Here is a 10,796-nt window from a genome sequence, read left to right as displayed (position 1 = left end):
TGTGTAGTTACTCAGTTCACCTGAAATGGGCCATTTATTAGTGGAGTGCACACTAAGTATGTGTGCAGAATGTGTGTACTCCTGTAGGCACACAGCTGCACACACTGCCAGAATTCTATTGGCACGTGTGTATGTGCTATTCATATACCAAGAAAAATGCATGTATATCCCTATCTGCCTCACTGGGCAGAAGATGATGGAACAGAGAATGAAGGCAGATACACACTCGTATGTTTGAGAGTGGCTACTGCACACCTTGTCATGCCAATGTGAAAAGGACAGTTGCAGGTTGCTGGTTTTGCAGCCATTAATTTTACATCTTATGGGGAGGGGGTGAAGAAAAAAGGATTTTTCAGTTCCTTTTTTTCCCCCCCTCAGTAAGCATCATTGGAAGAAGACCAAAGCAGAGCAACTATAAGTTAAATATACACTTGAGCTTAGCTGCATTACATAACTCTGTAGGAGAAGCAGGCTGAAAATATTTTTTGTTTTGTTTAAATCTTTGTATTTTATTTCTCTTCCTTTTCATCTCTTAACTCCTGTTAATTTTTCCTCCTAAATTACATCATCCTCTGAAGAACGCTGGGTTTCGCAGGCAGGCGGCTAGTCACCTGCAACAACCGAGGGGTCCCGCAGAAGCTTCCAGGCTGCTGTCCGTGTCAGACGCCAGTGTTTGATCCGTGGACATGGATGAGATGTCATTGACAGATGAGGATGGAGGGAGGCTTTCACTGCTGTTCACTGCTGCACCTGTGCTACGAAAATGAACACCAACGTGATTAAACCTGAAACCCCAGAACTTCTCACAGTTTAAAAAGCAAAGGATACTTACCCTGTGGCAACAGACATGCAAGTACACAGACCATTCTAAACAATGGCAAAAATTAGCAGAAAACGGGCCATACAAGCTTTAGGCATTGGATCATATTAAATATTTTACCAGGAAATTCTCTCCCTCAACAGTGTGTTTTGAAGAAGTATAGAGCGATAGACACAACATGAGCTATGTCTTTCTAGCCTTCTTAGAGCTACAAAACACCCAACAATCAGATGCCTGCTAGAACCACACAGGCACCAACAAGATGATTAAAAAACCAACCCAATTCTCCATACTCTCTCATAACATCTCAGCTTTCTTGTATGTAGTTTAGTAGAATGCATCGAATCACCTAGTGCCAATGCAGAGAAGATGAGGGAGGCACGGCTGGTTTCTTCCTCTTTAGTTAAGGACTAGTCAACTAAGCCCAGGATTTCAGCTGTGACATATTTTTGTACATCCAAGTTTACCTGTCCTCTGTAAAATGATGATAGTACCAGGTATTATCCAAAAAATCACTTTGACTTTGTGAAATGAAGAACATACCTTCATGAGATTATCATGAACATGACTGAACATTTATCACATCCCTGAATATTATCAGAACTTATCTGTCCTATAAATGCGGATGACTGCGTGATAAATACAGAGCCACTTGAAGAACGCATTTATGGTGCACCTGTGACTGCTCAACCATCATTCTGCTCATTAATTTCAGCTCATACTTAAGTTCTCAGAGTAGCAAACAGTGTGATTGGATTTTTTTTTTTTCCACTGAACTTTCAGGCAATGTTTTGTTGTCCTCTTTCCACCAAAATTAACAGTTGTCTCTAGTTTGAGAGGGATACATTAATTTTCATTAAATATTCATGACAATAAAATACGTGATTTTGCGTGATATTGCACAGCTGGAAATCATAGCTAGTCACTGTGACACACAGATCTGTTCTGCAGATAAATGCCATTTCAATTCTTATGGCCAAAAAGTTCTCTTGGCGCTAACTTTTACAGGTTTTCATTTCCTCGAAATGGACAGAAATTAACATCTATTGCCTTGAAAAGCAAGGGAACGCACCTAATATAAAACACATCTAGTAGAACTACAAAACTCATGTATTAATACAGAAATTAATAGCCATCTATATAGTCTAGGCACAATATATGATGCTATGGGCAAAAGGAGAGGATTTCTGTCAGTTTGCAGTGAAAACGTTACTTTGAGAAAACGAGCCACTATACTATACCTCCAACCACTCTTCTCTTTTCCTAAACTTTTTCTTCCCTTTTTACATATCCACTATAAATATGCACAAAACAGAGACGGATATGCTCACGTTCAGAGCTCCAGACAGGAACTGCTTTCTGCTGCTGTAGTAGAACAAAGATATTCTGTCATCAGAAGAACCCTTAAATTACTTTAGTCTTCTGATACATTTGGAAAATAAGATAGTTAATTTTGTAAATGCAGACAGAGCAATCTCAGTGACATCTCATTGGTGACTGCAGACAGCAATCATCCATCTTTTCTCACAGACGATTTGTTTTTCTAAGAGTTATTTACATGTACCTCATTCATATTGATCAGTAATCACTCAGTACAATACTGTTACTTCATGTTTACATGTTGTTAAACCATGTGGCATTTTATGAAAATACTAATCAGTCAAGACAAATGCATTTAGATATAGTCAAAATATGACTGAGTTTAATTATATTAATGCCTAAACAATATTTTACCTTTCTACATGTTTACAGTGCTGGACAGAAGCCTGCCATTAAGTCATGGATACTGTCCCAGGAATCAAACTGAAAGAATTCCAGTAGGTTCCATCGGCTTTTGATCAAGCTGTTGCTGTGCAGCTTGCTTTGATGAACGTGAGAGCAACTGAGCTAGGCAAAGTAACTGAAGAAGTAGCTGCAGAAATCGTATGGGTGAAGATTTTGTTACACTCTCCCTGATTCAGCACCACTGAGTTCAATAAACCCTGCTATGTTCATTTCAGCAAGTATCAACTCAGCCCGTAAGCTTCTGCAAAGCGCGTTTTTATGGTTATTCCCAGCTTTCAGCACAGTCCCACGGGACACAACACACAGACCTGATAGTTACTGTTGCAGCCCCGAAGCACCCAGACTCACAAAATATCCACAAAACCCAATGACACCACACCAAGCCCAAGTGACAGAATTCAGGAATTCAGCAGCACAGAGCAGCACGCACGCAGTGCCACTCGGAAACGCGACCAAAAGCTGTCCTCGTCAGTCAGTAATGCCTCATTCGCGACGCTCAGCTTGTTCCTGCAGGGATGGGTGCCAGGTGAAACAGTGCAGCAGTGACAGAGGTGCACTCGAAAGAGAGAACGAGCCCCATTCATGAACTTGCCCTTTGGCAGGAAGCTTCTCGCTGGCTGCCGGGTCAAGGAAAAGAGCAAAAGGTTAAAGCAGGTGAGACACAGCTGCTGGGATCTGTTCTTGGCTCTGCCATTGGCTTGACAGCTACTCTTTTAACCCAAACATCAGCTTCCCTGCTTTACAGCAGGGATTCCTTCCTCAGAGGGCTCCTGTGAAGCCCTATTTAATTAGCACCTATGGAAGTGCCTTTAAGAGTTGAGCTGCAAAGTGGCACAGGTGTGGGGCGGGCGGGGGAACTGAAAGGAGAACTGCAGCTTTTGCTGTTTCCAAAAAACACCTTTGTGTCTGTACTCGGCTTCCCATAAATCATGTAATCAGTAATTCATGATACCCAATGTCGCAATGCTTGGCGAGTCCATCAGATGCTTATTTTAGGCTCTGCACGTGACAGAGGAGGGCTACTGAAGGTATCCAGTAGTTCTTGGGTGGTAGCAACAAAGCTGACCAAATCAGACAGCAACTGAAAGGCAGGAAGGGAAGAATAGAAGAGCACTTTTCAGCAAGGGAACTGCTAAGTATAAGCTGCACTGAGATCAGGGCTCTTTGCTATATTCCGTATCCAGAAGTGAGAAGACAGTTGAAAATGTTAGGTATCAAACTACGGCTGGGTAGTGAAGACGAGGGGAGAGTGTGAGAGGAGGTTAGATAGTATGCAGTGTCAGAGCAGAGGAGATTGCAAATAGCAGCGAGGTTATTTACTTTGGACAGAACTTCAGTTTAATTCTAAATAATCTAGAGCCTTGTATTAAGTTTTTTATTCAGTGAAAATACCTGCTGTTTGATAATACCAGTCAGAAACACTTTTTAAATTAAAAAAGCATTAACCAAATAGAAAACAGTATTGGTAAATTCCTCCCATATCTTTGCATAAAACAATTTATGTCCTTTGCTTCTCTGCTTCAGAAGTAACAGAGCAGAAGTGTCCCGAGACAGCTAGTGAAAAGTTCTACTGCACTTCTTGTGAAAGCGAGTAATTTAAAATAAATAATACAACTTCTGTGGAACCCAGAAGGAGACCTCAACAGAAAATGCACATATGCATGTGTGATAGCCACAGAGAGATGTGTATTTTGGAGAAGATATAGATTTATAAAAGGTATATATCTTCATGCTGTAAGGATGTGAATTAGTCAGCAATCCTGAAGCTGATTAAATTTAGTGGCTATTTCTCACATGTATTGTTGTGATTGAGTTTCACTGAGAAAACATTTTATTCTAATCGCTTTTATTCTCCCATCCACGTAAAGACAGAGCATACGCCCTTTGAATAGTGAGCATGTTGGTAAGGGATACAGCATCTGAATTTATAAATAAACCAGAACCGTTTAGCAATTCTGTGACATAGAAAGAATAGAAAAGCAAAAACTACCATCTAAGATTAAATCCAATGTATAACCCGTGGACATGCATACGTTGTTTGCGCATGTTGCTCACATACTCATATAACACACATTTACACACCTACACGCAAATCTTTCCACTCAATTCAGCACTACTAGTGCCTTAAGCAGATAGGTTTGGACACTGTAATCCATGAAAGATAGAAGTCAGCTAGAAAAAGTGTAGAGAAAAAGAGAAAAAAGTTTGAAGGATTGAAAGATGCGGGTAGTGAAGTTCAAAGGAAGGAAGACTGATTAGGGATGCGATAATGGAATTTATGTGGGCTAAAAGCTGCCCGAAAGAAAGATGGAGGAAACTGTTCTCTGGAGACAGGACAAGAATTAACACAGTTAAACTGCAGCAAGAAAAGATTTAGGCAAGGCAATACAGAAAGCTTTTTGAAAATAAACAAAATAGCCTACATAGCTTTTTTTGAACAGGCAGCAGAAGTATCTGTTGGGAACAGTTTTAGAAGCGGTTGATTTTGTTTGTTGGACGTGAACTCGAGGGACACTTGACGTTCCCCCCAAGCCCCACATTTCGAGCTTGTATGTTGTATTAAACAATTCTTCACAGGACAAGAGGAAGCACTAAGTGACTGACACCCTGATACGCAGGCACTCTAAGTAGCCTGCACTATGAATGGGCAACTATTATCCCCGGTCAACTTCAGCAGTCTCCCCAAAAGCTCTGATCAAGTAATCATGGAAACTCTTCTCCATTTTGCTTGCTATGATTATTGATAGAGCGTGAAATCTTAGCCTTCTGAATTCTTGCCAAGAACCTGACCAAAGAGCAACGTGTGTGCAGCGTCTTCCTCATTTCCCTTATGCTCGGAACTGGTGACTCGTTTTCCCTCATTCTTTCAGTTGAAAAAAAATTAAATCATGTGCACAAAGTGATGAAAAAACAGGAAATCTACTTTTTCATAAAACAGCCTCATCTCAGAGGCATTTTTAAATAGTTGCTGTACTTGTTGGTGCCTAGCAATCCAAGAACAGTCAAAAGGGAACAGCAAAAGAAAGGTAAGAAATGACAACTTTGTATGTTCAGAAATGTTTTACATAAACAGTAAAAACCTTCCACATAGGAAAACTAGAACATGGAATACATAAAGAAATCCCTGGGTAGTTAATTCCTGAAACGAGCAACTACAATGTTTCTTGATCATAAATCAGAATGCAACCACCGTTCTGTAGGGCAGAGAGGTTTAAGGATGAGGATTTATCAGATACTTGTCAGGGCCCCAGATTTCTTTTCAGTGGTGGTTACAGTAGTTTGGTAAATTAAATCTGCAAGTCCTGTATTTTGTTTGCTACTCAGCAAGAACATAGTGGATTATTTTCACTATCTTACTTCATCGATGTCAAAATCCAGGTGCAGTGCTAGTGCTGTAATATTACCATCCAGCATTCTATTCACTTCCTCCATTTTTGACATGTTTCCACTTGTCCTGTTAGTTACTAATGATGCATTCTTGTTCTAACATTAAGTTAGCTCAGCAGCAAGTGAAAAGTGAGAATGCAAAAAAAAATCTCTCTGAAAATATACAGAGAACACTGAAATAAATGATTTTACTTTGAGGAAAGGCTCTGCAGAAGGTAGTTTTACCCATAAACGCTACTGGAACAGTGTGCTCAAAATCTGGGCACTTCAAGTCTGCCAGTGAAAGCGTACCTTCACAAATACGTATTTCTGTATAGTGGCAGTCACAGTTTGTATTTCTGTGGAAAGACTGCTGATGTGAATTTTCCTCGGATAAAATTCAGTTGGTTTTGGTTTTTTTTTTGTGACAGGACTTTAAGAATCTGTGTTTGAAAACAACTTTCCCTTCTCATGGAAGTGTAACCAGGCTTGTCAGCAAGACGTTCTAATGTTATCAGACTTCTGAAAGGATCGACTACCAGAGTGGGTACCAAATGCTTACATGGGAGGGGTGCAGTGTCATGTGTCCGACAGATGGGTACATGTTAACATCACCAGTTTTGCTTCCATCAGCTAGTAGAGCATTAGTTCAGTTATCCATCCATAAGCAGCGTAATAATAATAGTGTGAGATAAGCCTTCCCACCCACACGAATATAATCTATAACCACAGCTCCTTCCATAGAAAATACCAGAACAACTGTATCTCAAATAGTGAGCAGACCAGTTTTTAAGTATCAACAACATGACACTGGGAGCGCAGCTAATCCAAGTCAACCCATTAGAAGTGCTGGATTTCATAAAAACTTCTTAATTGGTCTACATAACTGCAAGTGTAGCCCAAATGCTTCATCTATGTCCGCTCTCTTTTTGTCAGTAGAGAAAATACATTAAAGTTATTCAATGGGGCTGAGTACCTGAAGGAGAAGGCTGTCCTTTTACTACGCCATTTTTAGTCTTTTCTTCAGAATTCATTACTTCTTTGTAGATGAGTTCTGGAAGAGAGAATTGCAACAGTTACAAACAGGAGCCAGTGCCTGTCATCAGGAACAAAACTATCGTGAAACACAGTGTCATGGCCCTGTCACGAGCTCCCTAGGTCTGCCCTACCTTGTCTTCATGAATCTGACAACTCTACGCACCTAAGACCTTCCTAAGACCTAAGTCTTCCATTCCCCTCCTCTCCTATCATCTCTTTTTGGAGCTGAGTTGAGACAAATAGGGTTAAACTAGAACACCTGAATTGTTTAATGCTGCACTATCTAGAAATGAAGCAGCACAGTAATACAGTGCTTTTTACTCTTTGCTGAACAGTATTCTGTTCTCCAGATGATATCTTTAGATTTCAATAACGCACTGGAATTTGCACCTCCTGTGTTAACATTAACTCGTGTAGATAATGATAGTCCTCAAGACATTTCTTGTATTTTTGCTACCAAAGCACCAGGTCGTAGGGATAGTGTCAGTTCTTCATGTCAAAGGAATACTTTTAGTTTTCCACAGACGTGCTTGGTGGTGGGATGTGGCCGTTTTGCCGCTGAAACATCCCTTCATATATAATTCTAAACTGCAATTACCTTTCCATTCCTCAATTGTATGTTCCCTTTCATCCAGCTGTTTATCATATATCTGAGGAGGAGGCTGCAGGAGGGAAACAAAGCTTATTTAGTCCACTGTCTGTTATATTGTAAATAATCAGGAGTAATTATTCAAGTAAAGATAAATTCTCTTCTCTCTCTCTGTTATCCATCCCTGTACATGCAAAAACACATTAAACACATTTGAATATTAAATTAACACTTCTGGAATTCAGCTCTTTATGTAGAAGAAATCAATATACTCCTCCCTTTTCCTCTTTTAAACAAGAGGCATAGTTGCAGTTGAAATCGCACCCAGGTCAACAATGCCATTGTGCTTATACTGAGCCTGGAACCTCCACACACAGATTGTTTGCACTGGCAGAGAAAGTACTGTCAGAGTACCAGAAAAATACCAATCCTGATTAATTAGTAGTAATATCACTATATTAATCTTTAAGTTGCGCTTTAGACATCATACTTGCTGTTATACAAACTTCTCAGAGTAACTCTAATTTTGAGGTAAATCTCCCTGCCAGAATTTCGGATCCATGTTCCAAATTCCCAAGCTTTCCAGTATACATATTTTTAAGTAACTTTGCTTTGGCCAGAAAGGTGTGGGGTTTTTTTGGGGTTTTTTTTTTTGTTTTTTTTTTTTTTTTACACTTTATTTTTTAGTTGATAAGAATGTCACAGAAGTAACAGATCCTGGAATTTATGGAGACAAAGGCAACTAGGGTTTCCAAGAACCTGAATACCTGCTTTCATTGGGCAACTAAACCATGTGTTCATTATCTCTCCTCATGTTAGCTGCCAAATACAGCAGCCAGCAAGGCAGAGGACTCTCTCCTCCTTCCTTCTACCGAGAAGCTTCAGCATCCAAGGTAAGACTATCTAATGAAGATGGAAACAAGATCCACAATACTTTTGTCGCTTCTAGGTATTTCCTCTGACCTTCATCTTGGGCACTCGGCCATTGCATCCCTTTCAAAACATCCTACTATTAAATGCACATTTACCAAGCTGTTTTCTGATTCACTAAGAAGTTGAGAATTTGCTCTTAGGACTCATAACACCATCAGTCCATTAAACCATTTACACGCCACAGATACAACTTAGAAAGTAATAGCTCAGTGACGCAATATGGACCAGGAAAATTATGATAGCTGGACTGGGCAAGTCCACTGAAAACAAGAGACATTCCTGCAGAGTGACATTTGTACTGGGGCTAAAGACAAGGGAATTAGGTGAGGTCCCAGACCGCCAAGTCTCATATCTGAGAAGGTGCTGAGAGGGAACCTGAAACACATGCCATGAGTTAAAGCGAGTGCCAGGCCTCAGCAGGGGTACCTGAGGTTTCGCTACATCAGCAAGGTGAGACACAACCACATAGTCTGAGTCCAAAACCAGTGCAGCTGTTCTCACACTCAGCATAACTACCCTTCTTGGTCCTTTCATGTCAGTCCTGAAGCTGAAGATAGATTCAACCAAAATTGATGCAATGTCCGCGGGGACTCATGTTTCTGCTGATTGTGACATCAGGGAGCTGAACACTACGAAAGAGTGCAGGTGAGCCTCGCCATCGAGCCCCGGGACGCGGTAAGTAAGCTCAGCTCCTCCAGCTGAGCCTGCTGGACTGCTGCTCAGCCAGCCCTGCAGCACGCACGTCCTACCAGCAGAGAAAGCTGGTGAAGACGAGGAAGCCGTGGGGGGTTAGGAATTTATGGGAGACTTACAGGGGCTGTCAGCTCACTACATAGCTGGCTCTTGGCTTTTATGGTAGCAGCAGGGGAGGCATTTGGCTGAGCCGTAGTCTGGATCACAGCAACAGACCCACTGCTGCTGTCAGGTGGAAGGAAAGCAGGTAAACCCAGCTGGACAAGAATATCCAGCAAGTACCTTCCTTCCTAAAAGCTTCGGGGAGGGGCTTACAAAAAGCACAGGCTGTGGGTAAAATTGCTCCTACCAAGTGTAAACACTCTTTTTACAGCTTCCATAGAAAAACAGGGGTACTTCTCCCCCAGCCAGAAATAAGAGGATAGATTCCTTCACTACTTCAATTCCTAAACACAAGTTACAGAATCAAAAGGAACGAGTGATCAGATGCACATTCCTGGCCTCCGTTCACACAACCACAAAATCTTTGGCTTATGTCACTTCTAATTTATTTCAGCTATGTCTTAAACAGGCAGAATTGGCTAACAGGCAACCAGAAAAGCAGCAGTAATTATTTCCTAGATTAACACATTCTGGAAATGAAGACATTTTCCAGGACGAGCACCCAGAATAATCTCTTTTGTTACCAAACTCCTGTTTTGCTATGAAGACAATCAAGGGAGAGCAACCAAACTCTGTACGTCACACACCGCAGGATGCCAGAAACTGCTCCTGCACAGCATCCTCCTGCTGTACCAGTGTTTATACTGCAGACTTTATTTCTGAGCTAGAAGAACCCACAGCTAGAAAACATGGCTCTCGTCAGGAACCTGAGTGTCAAGGGTAACAAATATTTAGCACGATAATGACATGAATATATCCCTCCTCTTTACACAGGCAGGATCTACAACCTCTAAAGCCTGTGCAGAACACAGGTGAATGGAGCTCTGCTGAGGGGCCAGGCCACTCTCACTCAGGGGGAAATGAAGTTTTCCCATCTAAATTCCCTGATATAAGGAAATGGGCCCTTATGACATATTTTCATTGATTCAAGGCACAGAGCTGAGAATGCCACAACAGTTTCGGGAATGAATTTATTTTCCCATGATCCTCATTAATCTTAATGAGAACCGCAAAGCTTAATACACTGTTACCAACCTAGATAATTCCCTCCAGGCTGACCACCCATTTTCTGCTACCTAGTTTGTGGGTTTCGTTTTTTTTTTTTTAAAAAACAGTCTCTAAAATTAGAGCGAGGAAGAGAGGTTTTTAACAGAAGCATTGTCACAGCAATGGAGCAGACAGAGCAGCTGACATACCTGGGTCCTCCTGGGCCCCTGATTTCAGTCTTGGTGCAAAGGTTGGCCTAAAAACCTACTTTGCTGCCTAAGTCAAATGCCTTAGAAAATGATCAAGTTCACAATTATTAATCTTCTATGTGGATGCAGCTGCAGTATTATAGACAATCTCACAAATCCTTCATACAGCACACCCCAGCTGGGACCTATATGATTTAGTATGTACAGGTTTCAG

At 41.1% G+C, this 10,796-nt stretch overlaps 1 protein-coding gene across 2 annotated transcripts in view; it reads right to left on the bottom strand.

Moving 5' to 3' along the window:
* Positions 1–607: 607 nt before the first annotated feature.
* The window catches only part of MAPK10 (mitogen-activated protein kinase 10), a 69,454-nt gene continuing 59,265 nt past the window's right edge, over positions 608–10,796 (bottom strand). For both annotated transcript variants that reach the window (XM_010291335.1, XM_010291336.1), the window contains exons 9-11: positions 7,608–7,671; positions 6,948–7,025; positions 608–750 (exon numbers count right to left, since the gene is read on the bottom strand). In XM_010291335.1, the coding sequence (XP_010289637.1) occupies positions 608–750; positions 6,948–7,025; positions 7,608–7,671 (285 nt within the window). The remainder of the gene's footprint in view (positions 751–6,947; positions 7,026–7,607; positions 7,672–10,796) is intronic.

Source organism: Phaethon lepturus, unplaced genomic scaffold, assembly GCF_000687285.1.
Source record: "Phaethon lepturus isolate BGI_N335 unplaced genomic scaffold, ASM68728v1 scaffold18907, whole genome shotgun sequence".
Classification (NCBI taxonomy): Eukaryota; Metazoa; Chordata; class Aves; order Phaethontiformes; family Phaethontidae; genus Phaethon; species Phaethon lepturus.
This window is presented reverse-complemented; position numbering and strand designations above follow the sequence as displayed.